General features: G+C 45.5%; 1 protein-coding gene across 1 annotated transcript in view; it reads right to left on the minus strand.

Annotated features, from left to right (window-relative positions):
• Positions 1–21855, minus strand: part of LARS2 (leucyl-tRNA synthetase 2, mitochondrial) — a 148207-nt gene that overhangs the window by 86737 nt on the left and 39615 nt on the right. Inside the window, exon 6 of the mRNA XM_021683065.1 lies at positions 7595–7684. Within this exon, the coding sequence (XP_021538740.1) occupies positions 7595–7684 (90 nt within the window). The remainder of the gene's footprint in view (positions 1–7594; positions 7685–21855) is intronic.

A 21855-nucleotide genomic window follows, 5' to 3' on the forward strand; every position in this document is an offset into this window, starting at 1 on the left:
CAGCCCATCCCCAGACCTGCAGGGTTCAGGTGCAGCCTCTCCGCAAGTGGTTAATCCAGGGGGTGGGCCAAATGCAGGGCCACCAGGGTCCTGGGTGTGTAGTGTGTGCAACCTCATGAAGTCCCCAGGACCTGTTTCCCAAATCCCTTTTCTCGGGTCTCCATTCTTATAAAAGCCTCTATCATATAGCCTCCCTTGAAACCACAGTCTTCTCTTATCCGACATTCCTGGATCTTCTCGTCTTGAACACTGACTTTGATGGACACCCTGATTTCTACTCAAGCATGGTCTTGCTACGTTTAATATCGTTTCTGGACAATATCACTGACTACAGTCATTTCCTTTCCTTTCCTGGCTGACCTTTGTTTGCCATCACCTACTAAAGCCACCTCTGTGTTCCCTTAGAGTTAATTAGCCTTATTTGTAAAACAGCCTGTACCCGTATTTCGAAACCAACCTTAAATCACTAAATGAATAAATCAATCCATGAAATCATGAAAACACCTGCAAACACACTGAACTCTGGGAGATTCTGCCCACTGCTTCCCTCACTTAAGTTATCCGGCAACATCAGAGAACAAGCCGTTCCAAGTAAGAGAATTTCCCCAGCTGATCAGGGGTTAAATACCAGGATTCATATTTTTTGTTTGTTTGAGTGATTTGTGGGAAGCTTTCAGAAAGGCTTTTTGAAATGTGCCCTGTGACACAATCATAAACCTCAATCAGCCATGTGCACAAGGGTGTCAGTGGGTGTCCCAACATTTCTGCCCCCTTTTCCCTTCCCTTCTTGGCCTGTAGGTTCTCAGAGGTGTGGGCGACTATGGGCTCTGCTGGGGATTCTCAAGGTGTTTTCATCTTGAATTCTCATTTATCAGTTTTCTCTATGACACAGCAGCTGTGTGGAGTCTACTGCCCCGGTGAGCCTCCTGTTCCAAACCTCCTGCTTTATCTCATCCTCCCCCTTCTCTTGGATCCTCCTTCCCCTTCCTTCTTGGGGCTTCACCCTTTACCTAGGGCGCCAGTCCCTTCTAGATCACACCTTCCATTAGCATGCTTTCGTCTCCTGGCCAACACCTCACTCCTCGGGCCTTCGTTTTCCTTGCCGCTTTCTCCTCGGGCTCTGCTTTTATACTACCAAAAACCTTTCCTGAGTATGCTGTAAGGCAGCTGCAGGTTCCAGAAGGATGCTTTAGGGTATTGATCTTCTCACGGTCCATTAGCATTTTTTCCTGACAAAACCACGCCTCATTAAGGAACACCACATAGATCTTATTTAAAAAATCGACCTCTCAAAATCCATCTTGCTCATTCTCTCCAGAATGGGCCTGAGTTTGGACTGAGTCCGGAGGGGAGGGTTTCCAAGGCGACCGGTTATTTACTGCTACTACCTTCCACCGCCACGAGGGGGCAGAGCGGGAGGCTGCCCGTGTGCGCACAATATATGGTCCTGTATGCTCCCGGAACCTCCCCGAGGAACCTCCCGGAGGAACCTCCCTGAAAGCGAGGTTTTGCTGCAAACCTAGCAGTGCATTAGCTCCGTCCCCAGCTGCCTGTGAAATCATGCAGGAGCCCAAAGGCAAATTCACAGTTTGGGTGGCTTCCACAATTCCCCACAATGCTCAAGCATAACACAGCACCCTTCCTACTAACTACCTCTACCACATTTTTTTTTTTTTTTAAACCAGAGAGGTGAAATTAATGTTCTGCCAAGTGGAGGTCTTTATATTCATAGTTTTGGCTGAAAATACTTTTGTTTCGCGAGAGCAAGAAGAGATTCCATTTGCCAAGGAAATGAGCATTTGATAGACGGCGCTAGTTAAGGACAAAAGACTTCAACACTCCAGCTATGTTTGGTAATGCTCTGTTAAAATACTCTCCCCAAATGTAAGTTCATTTAGACAGCTTATACCAGAACTGAATTTAAGGGTTAAGGCTATCTCCTATTTCAAAAAAAGTTATGACAATGCTTTTAGAGGAAAGGCATTAATAGGCAGGTTATTTTTGGCTTAATATGCTCCACAGAGAGTGTTACCTGCAGTCTTTCTAGAGTCAATTAACTTTCTGATGTTAATTTCAAAAGTTTGTATTTTGAAATAAACCCTGTGAACGGAATACCAACTGACATCAATTTGTTTTCTGTTTTAAAGCCTATTTGGAAATAGCTATCCAATAAAAGGAGACCTACATGGAACAGAATACCCTGGATATCCGCTTCAAACAACATACCAAGTGTGCATTTCTGCATCCTATTTATGATTTTTTCTTAAGATCATGACTTGGCGGACTCAAAAAAAAATTAATACACCAGAAACCTTTCAGGCAACAACTAGCAACAAAAACACTAACTTTCTAAATGAAATCCATAAAATAAGCTACCTTTTTCTTCCCTAATACCTGGCCGTGGATGGGCCGCCTTAGAATTAGCCAGGAAGTGTTAGGAGTTTTTTCCAATTTAAACAAACCACAACTCCAGGTAACCCCGCAGGCATGCTCAGGCAAACATTTATTGAGCACCAACTGTGTACCAGGCATTCCAGGTTCTTCACAAGCACCGACTTGGTTAATCCTCAGGGAATCAGGGAGAAGAGGCTTATGGCAGGCAGAACAATCACACCCAAAGATATCCATGTCCTGGTCCTAAAACTGGTGAATATGTTACCTACATTGTGAAAGGGTCTTGGACAATATGATCAAATGAAGGATCTTGAGATGGAGAGATTAGCCTGGATTATCCAGGTGGGCCCAAAGTCATGTCAAAGACTCTTCTAAGAGAAAGGGGGAGGCAAAAGAGTCAGAAGGAGATGGGAGGATGGAAGCCCAGGGCAGAGAGATTGCAAGATGCTATGCTCTGGCTTTGAAGATTGGGGGTAGGGGGAGGGAAGTGGGGTCAAAAGTCAAGGAATGCAGGCAGCTTCCAGAAGACGGAAAAGGCAAGCAATCAGATTCTCCTCTAGAGTCTCCAGAAGGAAGGCGGCCTGGCTGACATCTTGATTTTTATCCCAGTGAGACCCATTTCATGGGCTTCTGACCTCTAGAACTGTAAGACAATCAATTTGTGTTGTTTTGTATATATATACCACATCTTCTTGTGTGTATACACACACACACACACACACACACACACACACACACACACACTGGAATACTATGCAGCCACAAAAGGAATGAAATCTTGCCGTTTGCAACGACGTGGATGGAACTGGAAGGTGTTATGCTGAGCGAAGTAAGTCAATCAGAAAGACATGTATCCTATGATCTCACTAATATGAGGAATTCTTAATCTCAGGAAACAAACTGAGGGTTGCTAGAGTGGGGGAGGTGAGAGGGATGGGGTGGCTGGGTGATAGACATTGGGGAGGGTATGTGCTATGGTGAGCGCTGTGAACTGTAAGTGTAAGACTGTTGAATCACAGACCTGTACCTCTGAAACAAATAACACGTTATATGTTAAAAAAAAAAAAAAAAGAAGAAGAAGAAGCTAGGAGGAGAGGAAGAATGACGGGGGGTGGAATCGGAGGGGGAGACGAACCATGAGAGACTATGGACTCTGAGAAACAAACTGAGGGTTCTAGAGGGGAGGGGGGTGGGGGAATGGGTTAGCCTGGTGATGGGTATTGAGGAGGGCACATTCTGCATGGAGCACTGGGTGTTATACGCAAACAATGAATCATGGAACACTACATCAAAAACTAATGATGTATGGTGATTAACATAATAATAAAATAAAATTTAAAGATTTGTGTTGTTTTAAGACGACCCTGTTTGTGGTCATTTGTTACAGCAGCAACAATAGGAAACGAATACAAGTTGTTCCTAAGAGAGAAGCTGTCAGTGGGGAAACTGGACTGTAATCCCCAAAGGCATGCGTCATAGAGGAGGATCGAGGTTAGGAGAAGAGAGACATCTGGAGCCAGCAGGACAGCTGTGTCCATGCAATGAGACTCTCCCCCAGAACCCCTTCCGTCTTTAAAAAAGTTACTTAGCTCCTAAGATGCTGCATGTTTGGCTTTGGATCCAACCCAACAGTGACGAGGTTCAGTTTCCTATCTGGGTTTGATGTGCTGTAAAACAGAGGTGCCGTGAACAAACCCCGAGTGCAGAGACAGAGAAACAAGCATCCTATGTACAGGAATACTACGATAAATATTCAGTATATTCACAAACTCAACTGAAACAGAAAATAAATAGCTACAAAGAATAAAATCCTATGAAGGAATATCACACGGCACACGTAAGGGCTCCGTGTGAGAAATGTTTACGCTATTAAGTCAACGTGCCCCATCATTTCAACATCCCATGCATATACAATAAACAGTAACCACACCACTGAGGCGAGGGAACGTTGGGTAATCCAATACAACTGCTGACACTCTTCCAACAACTGTTTACTCTTCCTCGCGGTTTAGCTGCAGTGCACCCTCCGCTTTGCTATGGCTTTTTCATGCCTCACTCGGATTTGAGTTCATCCTTGCTGTCACCTGGGAAACACAATGTAGCTCCTGCTATCTCTCTCCCTCTGCCTGGACCCATGGGTGACGCCAGTGTGGAAACCCTTTTTGGATGTAATTCCTGGAGCAAGGGAGGCTCTTCTGGGAATGCGCCTGTCAGGCTGCCAGGTCAGTACCGAAACCTGTTGAGTGGAAGTGGGACTCTGATAATTTTCCACTGATTCTTTTTCTACCCTTTTACTTCTGACTACTGAATAATGCTCCCAAGAAAAATTACCCAGATCTTAGAAACAGACCAAAGGGACTAGGAGGTCCCTTCCATGTGGGCTGGGGTCGTCTAGCGGGCCCACATCCCCCAGGGATGGTCTGATTTTCTAGAGGCAGGTATCTTTGTCTGACTTCCTATTTACTATTGTTTAAGCTGTTTTACAATCCCGCCTGGGTGCGAGGGGAGAGGTTAACTTGTAGAAAACTCAACCCAATGCAAATGGTTTCTGTCTGAGAATAATGCCAACAGCTCCCATCCAGTGGCAATGCAAAATCTTAGCAAAGACAGCTCCCAAAGTTAGGTTTACGGCCTTGTAGGACGTTAAGTGGCTTGGATTCTATTAGCAGATTCATTTCAGTGTTCCTCTGACTCTATCAGTCTCCATTCCTTGAAATCTCGATTTGAACCGTCTTAACATACAACTGGTTTCCTAACTAATTAATGAGTTGGATAAAATCTCTGATGCATGTTCATTTTGTATTTGGGTGGGAACCAGGTTTGTAACTTTTGTAAACTATGCTTTAACAATGCAAAAAGATATGCTGTGGGCAGGAACGCTGGACAGGTATTCTCGTCTCTCACCATTCCTCACCTGAGGGGGCTCTGGACCCAGGAACAGCTATGCTGTTTTAAGAAATTAAACTGACCCAGGACAGTATGATCCAGTTCCACAAAATTCTCAATCAGTTCATCCCAAATGCTAATGGGGACTCAAGTCTTCAACTCAACAACAACGTATTTTAAATAATCAACCTTTTAATATTCTTAATTTAAAGACGGGAACAGGGGTAAGGGTTGTTTACTTTGGACAGTGGTTCTCAAAGTGTGACCTCTGGGGGTCCCTGAGGCCTTTTCAAGGGGTCTGCAGGTCAAAACTCTTCATTATAATAATAAGACGCTGTTTGCTTTTTTCCCTGTGTTCACATTTGCACTGAGGGTGGGGAAGTGATGGTGAGTGAGACCGTCAGCCCTCAGCACGAAGCAAGGCAGCGGCAACGAACTCTACGAGGGGTCACTGGATTCTTTACCACTGTGCACTCCCGGGAGAAAGGGGGGAAAAAAAGTCAGCTTCACTGATAATGTGCTTGACGAGGCAGTAAAATGGATTTGTGTTCTTAAATCTTAACACTTGAGCATACGTCCTCGTCATATTTTCTGTGAGGAAATGGGACGTAGGCCTAAGTGGTGCCACACAGCGGAGTTGGGACAGTTGTTTCGAGAAAAAGCACAAACGTGACTGTTCGAGTGGTGAGCAGGATTAGCCAGTTTTTTTTTTTCATGTAACTATGTTTTTATGCGAAAGAATGACTGATGATAAACTATGGTGATTGAGACTCAGGAACCTGGCAAACATGCTCGCAAAAATAAACAAAGTGAGCCCACTGCTCCGAGGAAAACAACTGATGGTTTCTGTTGCCAATGATAAAATTTGAACTTCGAAGTGAAGGAAAAAAAAAAAAATCAGAATTTTAGAAAACTTGCATCCGCCCACCATGAACTTCACAGCTTCCCACCACTTAAAAACTCTTCCGATGGTGTTCTGAGACGAAATATGGCAACATTTGGAAGATCTGCATAACTCACTAGACCAGATTTTCCAAGTGACCGATGCATGATGTTACAAGATGATGCACGGGGGGGGGGGGGGGGGGAATCCATTCAAAGTGCAAGACAAACCAATGCATTTTAATGTAGCAGAGTATAAAAGTTAATTGATGTTTCAGATTTAACACTGCAACTAACTCTGAAGAAACCACCACTTACTGAGTTTTGGTGTAGTATCAAAAAAGAACATTCATGAATAATCTGAATGGTTATCAAAATATGCCCCCACTTTGAGCAGCTTCTGTCTGTTAGTTCTTCTGGTGTTTACCATTGTAACTTTAGTAAAATTACACTTCGATTTTGGCATATTACCTTTAGCCAGTTTTACTGACCCTCTGCCATGAAATATGAGATAGCATGATCATACAGCCTTCCTTCCACCCTCTTCTAGTTTTTGGGGTCTTTGTTACCTTGAGCTGTAATAGCTACCTTTCTAACTATTAAAACAAAACAGATGTACACCTCTAGTTCTTCATCTCTGCCTCCTTGTTATGAAAAATAAAGGGATCAACTCACACTTGCTTCTACTTTTCTTCCCCAATTTCACCTCCTGACTTAGGTCAGCCATACGATTTTTATTTTGTCAAGGTTTACGACATTTTGGTTTTATTCTGAAATTCAAATCGAGCCTTCTGCATTTGTCTCCATACTGATTATAATTTTCTTCTAAAGATTTTGTTTATTTATTTGAGAGAGAGAGAGAACGTGCAAGGGGCGGGGAGGGGTAAAGGGAGAAGCAAACTTCCCACTGAGCAGAGAGCCCAATGCAGGGCTCGATCCCAGGACCCTGAGATCATGACCTGAGCTGAAGGCAGACACTTAACCGACTGAGCCACCCAGGCGCCCCTGTAAGAGCTGTTCTTTAAATAGCACCTTGAATCTTCCCCACGCCATGCAAGGGAGATGCTACACCCATATAGCAGGTGAGAAACCACAATTCCTCGAGTTAAGCTACCCAGGCTGAGAGAGGTAGCTGAGCTGGGATTGGAGAAACTTCCTCTCGTCCTATGCTCCCTCCTTGATGTCATGATGGGCACCAGACACTTTGTGGTGGAATTCAAGGCTGACAGAAGCCCCAGGCCTGTCCTGGAGGCACCAAACTCAGCCAGGCAGTAGATACTTTCTGGGTCTGCCATGATTGAATTCATGAACTTGAGGTAGGGTTCATTTCCAGTGCTTCTGTGTATGGTTCATAGCTTAGTTAACCATGATGTGCTCTAATAAGACTGAGAAGATTTACAAAAATTGTACAGTGCAGCTCACTTTAACTTACCTCCTTTTGATAGGCAAGCCCAGCTTCATAGAGCTTAATAAAGAGGTACTGAGTCCATTTGTAGTAATCTGGTAAACATGTAGTTATTTCCTGCCAAAGAAGGGGGAAAAAATTACTCATGGGCCACTGTAAACATTCCCCCTCTCCCCACCACCAACGTATGCACTGGCCTTGCGATTCAATTTTAAAAAGCAATCACACCGCAAAAATATTTACCAACCTACATATATCTTCTGCCAATTTGTAAAGTGAGGGAAGAAGCAATTCATTCTGGGAAGAAAGCTATTACTGAAATGCCACCCCTACCTTTCCCAGGGTCAGTTTAATGAAAAGAAACTCAATGTCTTCTGCACACCTCTCCCCTGGGCCATGCAAGTAACGGGTGAATGACACTGTATGAAATTGGGCATTACCATTTTTGTCAGCGTGTATTTTGGGGATCGTGACGCTAATTCACGAACGTAGTTCAATTTGAAAGCAATCACAAATTCAAGAGGAATATCTGCCTACTTCAGTAGTATGCTCATTTGAAAACAAATCTTGTGTTTCTCCACATAACTGGGCCCTGTAAGCTCTTTTAGACTTATTTATATTCCATTTATTCCATTAGGTGAATCAGGCTATTGCCTGGTTAGGAAGACCCATTAAAACCATTATTAAAAATTAAACTTAGTGAGAAATCACCTGGCTTGTACTTCCAAGCCTAAATCTAAGGTTCTGAAAGTTTGTTTTCTGTCCTGAAAACACACTTACTGTAGAATCTTTAAAAAGAAGTTACTGATTAACCAATCTCCAAGCTGACAAAGTCAAGTAAGCATAAAACCTCTACACTGTCACACTATTTCTTTTCGAGCAGTCCTTAACTTCAAAAAACAGCTAACACAGAAATGAACATAGGGCAGGGATCATTCTAAATGGTTCCATGTGGAATGGACTATGGATGTAAGGCGTACTTCTATCAAAAGTGCAAACAACCCAGTCTTTCTGCAGGTGAATGAATGGAGAGAGAGTTGAAAACCCAGGATGCGAGGGCATGTGGGACAGGAACTGGGCAAGGTGTCAGGTAAACTGCAGCCCCCAATGGGCTATTTTTCTTACATAAGATTCTTGCGTCCTTTTAGGTGCTATTTTGTAAAAACAGCAGAGTAAACTCCAAGAAAAAGAGGAATTCAACTCTGATCACTGGCTCCACGCCTCCTGTTGCAAGGCAGGTAGTGAATAACCCGCCAGTCTAACAGCCTGGCTCCCATGGGAGCTGGTCCCCCAGTGGGCTGGCCCCACACAATGCCAGAGCCGTGAGGCGCACAACACAGCTCCCGAGGGCCCAGGACCCCAGGTCTGCAGGGGCGTCATGCACCAAGCACTTTGCCAACTCAAGAATGAGACCACCACACGATGGGAGGGCTTGTTCCCCCAAACCTCCAAATTCACCTTCTGAGATTTCCTTATCTTTTCTCTACCGGCTACCTGCCCACCCCCAGCCCTTGCAGGCAAGGCACAGAACTAACTAATTTTCCCCAGTTTCCCAGAGAGGCCACTTAAGAACTCCCATTTTCTAACAAAACCCAGGGTAGGAGCTGTCCTCCGTATGTTTCGTTTTGCTCAGGTTGAGGCACCCCAAAATCTAAATGGATATAAGAATGCCTGCATGTTGTTGTATGTTAATTAATTGAATTTTTTAAAAAAATAAGTAAAAAAAAAAAAAAAAAGGATTGCTTGCATGTTGAATCAAACTGGTCTCCCTCACATAGGTTTCACAAATTAAATTCAAATCACGTCGGTCCACGAGATGAACTGGGGCAGTGGAGGCGGGGTGGGTAAGGGGAACAGGGTAAAAATATTCCCAGACCTTGTTATTGTGAATGTCGTTTAAAATTCTCATCTGTTAGAAGTTTAAGGAAACATGTGAAGCAAATGTGACCAAAATCATGACAACTGTTACATGGGGCGGGGGGGGGGGGGGGGGGGGGGAAGGGGAGTTCTCTTTTCTCTATTTTTCTATATATTTAAGCTTTTCATAAGAGAATATCAAAATACTTCAAATGAACATATGTGTGTGTGTGTGTGTGTGTGTGTGTGTGTGTGTATGTGTGTATGTTCTCAGCCCTTGAATCTGCCTCTGTATTGAGAGAAAAATTAAACAGCAATGGAACAGCATTATTATATCCATCTTGGATTATGGTTTTGAAAACCACTTTAACCCAAAATAGAAAAAAATGATGATAGATCCAGTCAGGAAAAAAAGGAAAAGATCGTTACCCAACCAAGCATTAGCCTACTTTCAGTCAGATGTATAATGCAAAGTGCCTTCTCCCTGGAAGTGAGGAGAGGCGAGGTGAGGTGAGGCGAGGCGAGGTGAGGTGAGGGATGGGGGGACTGTGGGTCCCCTTCTTGCACCCTGGCCTCAAACTTGGCTCTGACCCGTTCTCTTTATATTGGGTTTCTGCACATATTGTTTGAAGAAAAGGTAGTAACAGCTGCTAAAAGAGCACCGTTTGAAAACCACTGCTCCAAGGACCCTTATCCACTCCTGACAGTTTGATTTCGATGTATGTTCATTCACCTGCCCCCAGGCTGCAGTGCCTGAGCAGCCTGCCCAGAGGAGGCAGGGGATGCCCCTGCCCCTTTCCTCCCATCTGCTGCACACAGGGCCCAGCCGGCACCCTCAGTACTGCTCATTCTACCGGTGAAGAGATGCCAGAGCAGACAGGAGCCCGTCCCATAAGAACCATAAACGTGGTCCGAGACTGACCCTGCTCAGAAATGCATTTCCCGAAAAAGTCATAGAACTCTTCTGGAACCTCTCTTGATTTGCTAACTTTGAAAAACTCCCCAAAACCAAAAGAGCTATTTCTGGTCTTCTAATGCCTCATCTTAGTACCAATCCTCAAAGACATCTTTCTGAAATTAAACTGCTTAAAAGTCTTAACTTTTGTCAAGTGGCTAGAAATTCCATGTCTGGGGAACGATTTACTCAAAACCCAGCCCTGTGGACAAAGATCTTGGAGGCGGGGGGGGGGGCTGCACACACAAAGATGTTAAAGGCCCTTCTTCCTTCCTTTCCCTAAGAAAAGGGTTCTCAACGCAGAATATCCTCTCCCCAAGGGCATCTGGTAATGCGGGAGACATCTCTGTCACTTCATAGTGGTGGTGCTACCCTACAATGCACAAGACAGCCCCTAGAACAAAAAACTATTTGCCCCAAATGTCACTAGTAGCAAGGGGAGAAACCCTGCTTGAAGGGTTTTGATCTTTTTCTTTTTTTAAAGATTTTTATTTGTCAGAGAGAGAGAGAGATCGAGAGACAGCACAAGCAGGGGGAGTGGGAGAGGGAGAAGCAGGCTCCCTGCCAAGCAGGGAGCCCCATGTGGGACTTGATCCCAGGACCCTGGCATGACCTGAGCCGAAGGCAGACACTTAAATCGACCGAGCCACTCAGGCGCCCTGGTTTTGATCTTTTTAGTTTTTGAGTCTGTGACCGCAGGCAGATAAAGGGAGAGCGAAGAGAACAACTCTCTGGCGGGCATTCCATAAAACACCACACAAGTGGAAACCCAAGGAAGTTAACTTAGAATTCCTTCTCCAGCTGGTGTGATGGCATCTCTGTTGAGGACATCTTGCAGGGTTACACAGAAATGCTAGGGGATGCAACCTCCTTGCCCTTCTACCAACTCCGAGACCAACTGGAGGGGAGGCCTGTCAAGTCTGGGGGTGTTGCAGCTGCAATTCTGGAACTCTGTTCTGCACGCAAAGTGCTACTGGGAAATGGGCGATCAATTTTACTACCTAAATTTTCAATCGTGTCATATGCCTCCACACAATGCCTCCAAGCCACTGTCTGACTTGGAGAATCTCACGTAATGCCTTCATGTAATAAATCTCCTATTTTGAAGTCGGAGAGGCATACGAGTTTTTCTTGATGCCACATCAGGTTATCCCCCTCCCACGAGAGAGTTGTTGAACAAATCAGAGTTTAAACAGCGTCTGTTGGAATCCGGCCCCCTCCAGGCCCAGCCCTGCCGGTGACCCCAAGGGGGAGCCCTGTGTCCGTGGCTCTGTTGCCCACGGCTGACCACAAGCTGTGGGGTAGTGCCAACCTGGTAAGACCCCTCCACGAGACCACCAGAGAAGTCAAGCGAAGGATGTGCACTGTCTTCCAAATCCCTCTTCATTCCCCTGCTTTCCAAATAAGCCAACACCCACGTTGCTATAGACTTGTTTGTTTTTATTTATTTATTTATTTATTTATTTATTTATTTATTTATTTTTAAAAAGATTTTATTTATTTATTTGAGAGAGAGAATGAGATAGAGAGCATGAGAGGGCGGAGGGTCAGAGGGAGAAGCAGACTCCCCGCCGAGCAGGGAGCCCGACGCGGGACTCGATCCCGGGACTCCAGGATCATGACCCGAGCCGAAGGCAGTCGCCCAACCAACTGAGCCACCCAGGCGCCCTATAGACTTGTTTTTAAAACAAAACCAAGCAATTCGAAGTTATCGCTCCAAAAGCAACTGCAATTCAGCCGAACGCCACATAGATCTATATAAAGGTGTCAACTTTTATATCCCCCTGAACTCCAGAAAGCACAACCTAGCTGTCAAGAGGCTGAATTTATGAATCTGGGATCTCAACGAGCATCATTCCTCCGCACTGCAATTCTACATTTTACAATGCCAGGTTTTTAGCATGAAAAATACTTTGCACACTCACAGCCAAACACGGAGCCCTATGCAGAAGGTGAGCTCCCTCAGAACACAAGTGAGGCTCAACACGTCATCCCTTGAGATCTGCCATTCATACCTCACTGACTGCTCAAGCTCCTATCTGAGCCGGCCTTGCTAGGGCTTCCCGCAGCACACCGATCGGGCCATGACGAAGCCTACGGAGGCTGAGCCAACTTTACTGTCCCTGATATGAAACAGCATTTGGCCTGTGAAGGAAGAATCGGGGCAGCCAGTCACCCTCTGGGTACCTCACTGAGGCCTCCTCAGGCTCACACTCCTCAGTCCATGAAGACTTGGACAGAGCGTGATCTACGGGAGAGACATTCCACTTTGGGGCCAAATGACTCGGGTTCAAGTCCTAACATCATTGTTAGCTTTGTGGCCCTAGCCAAGTGTCCTCCATCTAGAAAACTGGGGTAACGAAGCCCATCTGAGCGGGTGTTGTAAGGAGAAACGCAATAATGTATACAGAGGGCCACGTAGGAGGGGTCGCCGGGCTACTTCCCTTGGCTGGGCCCACAGTGTGTCACGGAGCAGTCGGGCCGGCTTCCTTGTCACACACTCAGAGGCGGGCCACCGGGACAAGGCGAAAGGGAGAGGAAAGGACCTAACTCATGGTCACTTAGCATCACTATCCCTTCCCAAATACTGGCCTTCTCACTACAAAGAGATGGTGTTTATGAGGGAAAGACCAAACACACGATCTAGATGGAGACCTCCACACAAGGCCGTTCCGTCCGTCACCTCTGGTGCACACCCCCCCCAACCCCAACACACACACAAACACACACACACACGTGTACACCCAGGCAGGGAGAGCCACCTCCCCAACACCTCTCTGCTCTGGCAGGATTTACTTGGGTCTTTGTTCCTTGGTTCCCTGGCATCTCTGACAGAGACTGGTCCCAGATCACAGAACAGCTAACATCACTCAAAGCCATCATGCATTTAATTTGCCTTACAGCCTCACCACAGTCAGGTTCGCTATCAGGATTAAACACAATAAAACAACAACCTGAGGCTACATGTTCATTAAGTCAGCCATTCAGCAGCCCCATACACGGTAAGAAAGGTGAGCAATCGCCGCTTCCAGTGGCAAGGCATCAGCCTCTCCCCGGTCTCACTGTGAGCCTCCTGCCTTCAAAACAATGAAGCCTGGAAACAGAGGAGAGAGGTGCTCGAGTCCCTTTTTTAAAACTGATCTTCTGTACCATGCATTTTTGTCATCTGTTCCTTATTGCATCAGATCCAAAGGAAACATATGGTAATGACCTTGTCTTTATTTCATCTCAGGTTCTCCAATCCTAAAGGGAAGGGGCTCTGAAAACACAGCATGGCTCAAAGGACACAGAAGCAGACCTCAGGATTCCTATTGTGCAGCTGAAGACAAACAAAAAGAAAAAAAATCCAGGCTGCATCAGATGTTCCTCACTGGGGCTGGTTCAAGGTTCCAGTCCACAGCTCTGTGCACCTGCTGTGCTGGAAGAAGGAAGAGGGAGAAAATCTGCTGGAATGGGACATTAACAGCCACCCCCACATTAAGTCCTCTAAACTTAGCACTGGCTCTCAAACTTGGTGGCACCCTGGAGCAGAGTTGTAGAAGTTCCTGGTGCCTGGGTCTCACCCCACCCCCGGAAATGTCACAAGCAGCCAGGGTTGAGAACCACTGCAAAGAGGTTCCCCCCAAATACATCTCCCTCCCAAATACTGCATCAGCGGCAGGATCTGGTCCTGCCCTTGTGTCTTCACAGAACTCAATTGGGCTTCGACAGGAGCCCAGAGCCCAGCTGAGTTGATACGTGATTTCTAACAAAGTCCCCAGCACCCTGTGCTGACAGGTGGCCTGGATTCCTGTCCCGCCCAGCACAGAACTCACTCCCTTCTCACAGGGAGTCCTCACCCTCCCTGTCTTCCCCAGACAAACGCAGTCAGGAAACAATAAGAAAGAACCGCTTGAAACCCACCTCTCTAACAGCACACACAGCATCCTGACTGGGTAACTACCTATGCTCTGAGGTGAGCTGCTTAAAAAAACGCCAGACTCTCTGACAGCTCGTTTCTCTGTCCCGAGGAAAAATGTGTCCTGGAGGGGAGGCTACAGAAAACCAAGGAGGGTGGCCTGGCCCTCTCCTGATGCTTCAGGGGAAGAGGGTGAGGAGGAAGATGTCTAAATCCTCAGTTGGATGCCCCTAAGGGGGACCTCGGGCAGGAGGGGGGGCGCAGAGAAAGTGAAGGCAGATGGCGCAGCATAGCCCTGTCCTCGAGTCCTCCTTAGCAGGTGACGGGACACGTCTCTACACGGCTCTGTACTCCCACACTGCTCTTCCCTCCTACTCTCGTCTCCCTCCCGACAGCAGCTCTGTGGAGGCAGGCACTGTGTGTGCACGCTGCTTTACACATGAGGAACCTGCACTTGGCCGGGGCGGGGGGAGGGGGCAGCGCTCAAGGCTGCCCAGCTCAGGCGGGGGGCCGGGTGGGGGGGTGCAGAAGGGACCTTGGAACCCAGGTCTCTCAACTCAAAGGGACATCGGGGAGTGATACGGCACCTTGAGAAATACACCCTGGAAAAAAAAAAAAAGAAATACACCCTGGCTTGCCCGGCTGCGCCTGGACTGACTCAAACACATGCTCCCAGGAGGTCTGGGTAAATCAAGCAGAAGGAAGGAGCTGGGGCACTGCTCCAGAAAGGAATACCAGGGTGAATATGCTTTTAGCAAAAACAACAGCAGTAGACATAACGATAATGAGCATTTCCCAGGCACTGACCAAGTGCTGGACTTGGTTTTGGCCCTTTAGAAGCATCTCATTTAGTTCTTATTATGATCCCGGGAGTCAGTTACTCTGGTTATCAAATGTGGGCTTGAGCTCCCTGTTTAAAACTGCAATTTACACCTCCCATCCTCCGCCTGCTCTTACCCTTTCCTACTTTTTTTCTTTCCATAGCACTTATGACCTTCTAATGTACTTTATTACTTATTTGTTATGTTTATTGCCTATCTCTGCCCACCCCCCCCCATTCCTAGTGTACTGGTTTCAAGGTTCCTCCGTGAAAGAAAGGGTTTTGTCTTTTTTCCTCCCACTGATACATTCCGAGTGCCTAGAACACTACCTGGTACAATGGATGTTTAGTAAGTGGCTGTTGAATGAATACAACATCATTTTACAGATCAGAGAACCAAGCCTCTGAGTAACTTGTTTAGGGTCGCCTGGCTAGGCGGAAGCACAATTAGGATCCAAACATGGGTCTGAGTGACTTGGGATCTGCACCTCTACAAATGATTTCCTCCTCTCAAAGTCACCTCGACTTTTATTTTTTTTATTTTTAAGATTTTATTTATTTATTTGACAGAGAGAGAGACAGCGAGAGAGGGAACACAAGCAGGGGGAGTGGGAGAGGGAGAAGCAGGCTTCCCGCGGAGCAGGGAGCCCGATGCGGGGCTGGATCCCAGGACCCTGGGATCATGACCTGAGCCGAAGGCAGACGCTTAACGACTGAGCCACCCGGGGACCCCTCACCTCGACTTTTATAAGATGTGCATGCCGGGTGTTTTCAAAGCAGGGAGAGCTGTGCGAACCAAACACATACCACATATACTTAAACTTGTGTGACAAAAGTTTACACAGTTGTCTTTCTATGTGAATATTTGTACAACGTGCACTAAAGCTAGATCGAATGAAATGGCTTAAATACTATACCCTTTACTTACGTAAACACTGTATAAATGTTTAATGACCTGCTTGATACAAAACTGACTATATTTTGTGGTTTCAATTACATAATGAAAAAATAAAAAGAGCATCAGAAAGAAAAAAGGCAACGTATAAATACACACTGGGTTGCCTCAGGATGACACTGAGCGTGGGTGACTTTCTTAAAATTATAAACAGTTTTTCTAAACTTCCCTGATTTCATAGTGACCCAATACTACTTGGAATCAGCCTACAGTTTGACAGTTCTTTTTTTTTTTTAAAGATTTTATTTATTTATTTGAGAGAGAGAGAGAATGAGAGACAGAAAGCACGAGAGGGAAGAGGGTCAGAGGGAGAAGCAGACCCCTTGCTGAGCAGAGAGCCCGATGCGGGACTCGATCCCAGGACTCCAGGATCATGACCTGAGCCGAAGGCAGTCGTTTAACCAACTGAGCCACCCAGGCGCCCAGTTTGACAGTTCTTGACGAGACTTCCTCCTTGGTGACATCCTTACGAGGGACCCTGTGCTCGGGCACCCAGCTGTGCCAAGCCTGGATTCCTATCCCACAGAAACTGTGAAGACACAAATGCTGATTCTGTGAAGCCACTAATTTTGGGGACAGTTTGTTATGCAGCAAGAGATAACCACTACATTTGTAAAAAGGGGTCACTAATTGGACCAAATCCTGGGATGGACGCAAGGACTAAATGAGAAAATGTAGGTAATACAATTGGCAAACATTCAGCATGAAGATGAGAAGGTGGAGCCCCGAGGGTATCCCAGAATCACCAAGCTCCCCTCCCCACAGTGCGGGGGCACAAGTGGTCTGCTGCCCAGGCCACGGGAGGAATGACAGGGAGGCCCAGTGCTCCACGCTCCCATCTGACTCGGTCCAGAATGCCGAGTCCATGTCCCTCTTTTAGGACCTAACACAGACTTTTTGCCCCTGTGATTTAAGTCCCCAAGTTTTGTTCATCTTCCCAGACAGGCTGTCTGAGGGCAGGTGGAGGGCAACGGAGGGGCTGGCAAGCTGAAGACGGGGCTCTGAGCACTGGACTCTGTCCATGGGTCTGCTCTGGACTTGCTGGGGATCCTGGACAAATGGCTCACCTCCCTGGACCTCACTTTCCTCACCTGGAAACTGTTGTGAGGATCAAGGTTATCTGCAGGGGGTCAGCTTGTCTTTCCAACACCGTCTGGCCCAGTATGGGTGCACAGCAGGTATTCAATAAATCTTCATCAAAGCAACAAATATACCAAAATGCAGGTACTCAAGTGTCACTATATTTTTTTAAAAAAGAAAGCCCTGAGACAGAGCTCTTGCTAATTTCTTAAACATAACACGCTTTCTTAAAAAGTGGAATGTTTCTTCTTAGAACCACAATCTAGCTTCGTACTAAATTTTGCCAAATATGGGTTCACATGAGAAATACCGCCCCAGTTCATACCACACTAAGAGCTCTAGGACATCTGTATACAGAACCTCCAAACTTCCAAAGGCAAAAAAAAGAACCACGTTTACCTCCATTAGCAACTTCTACAACAAAAACAAATGATAATTTTCCAAAAAAAAAAAAAAATTCCACTGAGATCAGATTCTCAGCTCCCTGGTATAAGGCTGGTTCTGAATTCTGTTTTTTCCCCATTTGATCCACCAATGAAAAAACATTCACTGAGGATCTACTAACCAGTCCTTATTCTAAGGGACTCACTAATTAGCTACAGCGATAGAAAATGGTGGTACAAGAGAGCAGAAAGAATGGATTTTCCACCCAAGTCAAGGTTCTGTTTGTTGGTTCACTCACTGAATCACTCCACAGACACTGACTGGGTACCAGCTACGTATCAGCACTGGGTTGGAGGCACAGAGAGGACCCCTCCTCCATCACTAAGAAGATTAAGGCCACCTATAGTGGGCCATCTCATGGTCTGTCCTCCTTTGTCTGAAGTTTCTCTGAATTGTCATCCTCACCCCTGCCCTACTCATTCCCATTTGACGGAAGGGGAAAGAGAGGCAATCCACCATCCACCCTAACTCCCGAGGCAATCCGGCCCCACACCTGTCCCTGCCACCAGGTTCTGCTTCATTTCACCTCATGTGCACCTTTCCCATCAACAGGGAAAGGCCAGGGTCATCTATAGGCCTGGACAGGGGTCCCCAGCCAAGACCACATGGCCACCGCTTCCTCCCTCCCAGGCTATCATCCCCCAAGACTCCCACCGCCCAGGCTTCTCAGCCTCACTGGCCACTTCCTTGCATCCCTCTTCCTTCCATCTGTTAAGTTCCACCTTTGCCAAGCTTCTGCCTCTAGCCTGCTCTACCTTCCCTGTTCTCCTCCTTTGTGCACAGTTGAGGGAACAGGTGTTAATATCAGGGTAATTAATTAATCATGAACCTAACATTTGTCTAAGAGCTCATTTTTATGTAATTATGTTCCTTCATCTCGAGTCTAACTTTAGACTGAAAATGAGCATTTCATGAAAATTGAAAATGACAAATGCTAGGCACTGTGCTTTTCTACAGCACGCGTTTTATTCTTGCAGGCCTTGTTTTTCAAATCTAGGGCTACAGCTAAATTCTCACGTAATTTGAAAGGCTCATGTTCGATGTGCTCTTGAGGCCAATTTAGAGAATGAGGATTAATGGATGGAAAATCGTGGTCTTTACAGTTCTCAAGGCAGCTCACACTGTCTTCCTGAACAGCTTGATCAGTGAGCTCCTCTTCTTGCTATTTTCTTGACCATTCTTTTCCGGGCACCATCATTTTTATGGGAACCTGAAAGCTGTCTCCTGCTCCAAACTACACAAGACTCTGACAACCATCCATAATCGGATGAGAAGCAACAATTTGCTTAATTTCTTGGTAATTGTCCTTTGCCAGCTGACAAGGGGTTCATCACGGCCGTCTAACAATACAGACAGCTTTTCTAACTAGACAGTTGGGAACAGAAAACCCTCCATTAAATGACAGATGAGACTAATGGGTCTGAATTGCAATTTGTTATCAGTCTACTTGGGCAGATGCCAGGATTTCAACTATCCAAGCCAAGCCAGCTCTCCTACAATTGTTCCATTTTTCTGGAACAAAAGAACATTAATTTTATCTGCAGCGTTTTTGAAAATTTCAGGACTCACGGGACAGAGTCATCTGAAAGGTATTCTGAGACATGAGTTCTCCAGGCCTCCTGAATGATATGAAGGCTATTTGTTTTTTTGTTTTTTGTTTTTTTAAAGATTTTGTTTATTTATCTGACACAGAGAGAGCGCGAGAGAGCACAAGCAGGGGGAACAGCAGGCAGACGGAGAGGGAGAAGCAGGCTCCCTGCTGAGCAGGGAGCCCGATTCGGGGCTCGATCCCAGCACGCTGGGATCACGTCCTGAGCCGAAGGCAGACGCTTAACGACTGAGCCACCCAGGCGCCCCTGAAGGCTATTTGTTAAACACGGGCATGGATCCAGAGGAAGAGGAAATATCAATTCATCAATTCCACGGATGCAAAACATGAGAGCAGCGGGCAAAATGAGCTGTTCTGCTGCCTGCAAGCTCCAGAAGCAATGAGTAGTGGAAACCTGTCACAGCCTGAAACCTGTCACATGTGACACACACCAAGAAATAAAACTCTAAACTTAGAAAAAAGTATAGAAAATTATTTTGAACATCTTTTAGTCCAATGATTTTTAAGGGAAGGGCGAGGGGCAAGGAAGCACAGATCAGAATCTCATGGGAGGTGGGGGGATTTTTAAAACTATGCATGCCATCTTCTTCTGGGATGATGGCATAGATGTACTTTTCCCTATTCTTTTCACTAGGTACAACTAAAAATCCCAGTCATTCCATATATAAAACCAATGTAAGACTCTGAAAAATGAAAAAGAGAAGGCAGAGCGGTTGAAGACCTTAGCACCTGAGGAATGACACAGTGGTGCGTTCCATGGATTTTCTTGATGCCCCCGTAAGTCCCAGGATTGGCAGCTAACTAAGCCAGTAACCCAGAAATGTCAAGTAGTACAGACCAAAATTTTTTTAAAAATTAAAAATTAAAAAAAGAAAGAAAGAAAAAAGAAAAGCCTGCTCTCTTGGGCCAGAATACCAGAGAAGGGACAGCCTAGCGAGAAAGAAAATCTAGACAACTGCCCTACTCTGGCCAGCATCACAGAAAAAATGGCAGCCCACCCCCGCCAGCAATGGCTTAGTGGAGAGCCTAAACTTACAACCTTGGGAGGCTACAGCAAGGCAACCCAAACTCTGCACCAGGGTGGTGTCAGAGGAAGTTAGCGGGGAGCCGGGACTGCTACCCTTACTGGGCATTAATGAACATTCCTGCTTGGTGGTGACAGTGGAGACCACAGCGGGTATCTGGACTTCTACCCCAAACAGGAGTAATGAAGTCCCCCTCCCTCTCCCTGATAGGATAGTGTCAGAGGAGTCAGGAAGTCTGTCCTTGCAACCTGGTAACAGAGCCACTTCTCCATGGTGTCAGTGGCATTCACATGGGGACAGTAACAATGTCCCCTTTCCCAATCAGGGCAATATCAGCAGGGGCCTAGTGGGGAGCCTTTGCTCCTACCCCTGCCCAGCTGTAAAAGGAGGTCCTCCATCCCCAGGGTGTTGATGATGGCCACCTGGAGATCCTAGACCTCCACATCTACATAGAAGTATAAAGGCAGTGCCCCCCTTTTACCCATTGGAGCAGTACCAGGGAATTCCTGATAATATACAAGGTTTAAATAAGATCCAGAGTCTTAAAAGAATTCTCCAAATGTCCATATTCCAATAAAAAAATCATTAGTCATACCAAGAACCAGGAAGATCTCAAACTGAGTCAGAAAAGACAATTGACATATGCCAACACCTTAATGACCAGACTGTCACCATAATGACCAGACTGTCAAAATTATCTGACAAGGATTTTAAAGCACCCATTATAAGAAAGCTTTAATGGGAAATTATAAACATACTTGAAATAAATGAAAAAACAGAAAGTCTCTACAAAGAAAGAGAAGTTATAAGAAGAACCAAATGGAAATTTTAGAACTAGAAAAATAACTGAAATAAAAATCTCAAAGGATAGGCTCACCAGCAGAATAGAGGGGGACAGAGGAAAGAATGAGTGAACTTGAAGACAGTACAATATAATTTATCTAATCTGAACAAAAGAGAGAAAACAGACTGGAGAAAAATGAACAGAGCTTCAAAAATAAAGAAATAAAGAAATAAGGACAGAGCCTCAGGGACATGTGGGATGGTAACAAAAGACCTAACATTCAAGTCACTGGAGTTTCATAAATAGAGAAAAAAGAGAATGGAACTGAAAAAGTATTTTAGGAAATGTTGGTGAAATTTGGAAAAACATAAACCTCCATATTCAAGAAATTTAAACTCCAAATAAGATAAATCCAAAGAAATCCACTCCAAAACAAATCATGATCAAATGTCTAAGAACTAAAGATGAAGAAGAAAACCTTGAAAGCAGCCACAGCCAGACAGAAACAATGCATTAGCTACAGGGAGAAAATTCAAAAGACAGCAGATTTCTCATCTGAAACCATAAAGGCCAAAAAGAAGTGTCATATTTTTCAAGTACTTAAAGAAAAGAACTGTCAACCCAAAATTGGATATCCAGTGAAATTATCCTTTAAGAATGAAGGGGAAATCAAGACATTCTCAGAATAAGAAAAATCAAGAGAATCTGTCATGACCAAAACTACCCTTAAAGAAGGGTTAAAGGAAGTTCTTTACATAGAAAGAAAGTGATAAAAAAAGGGAATCTATTTTTTTTTTTAAGTAGGCTCCATGCCCACCATGGAGCCCAATGTGGGGCTTGAAATTATGATCCTGAGATCAA

Source organism: Neomonachus schauinslandi, chromosome 1, assembly GCF_002201575.2.
Source record: "Neomonachus schauinslandi chromosome 1, ASM220157v2, whole genome shotgun sequence".
Taxonomy (NCBI): Eukaryota; Metazoa; Chordata; class Mammalia; order Carnivora; family Phocidae; genus Neomonachus; species Neomonachus schauinslandi.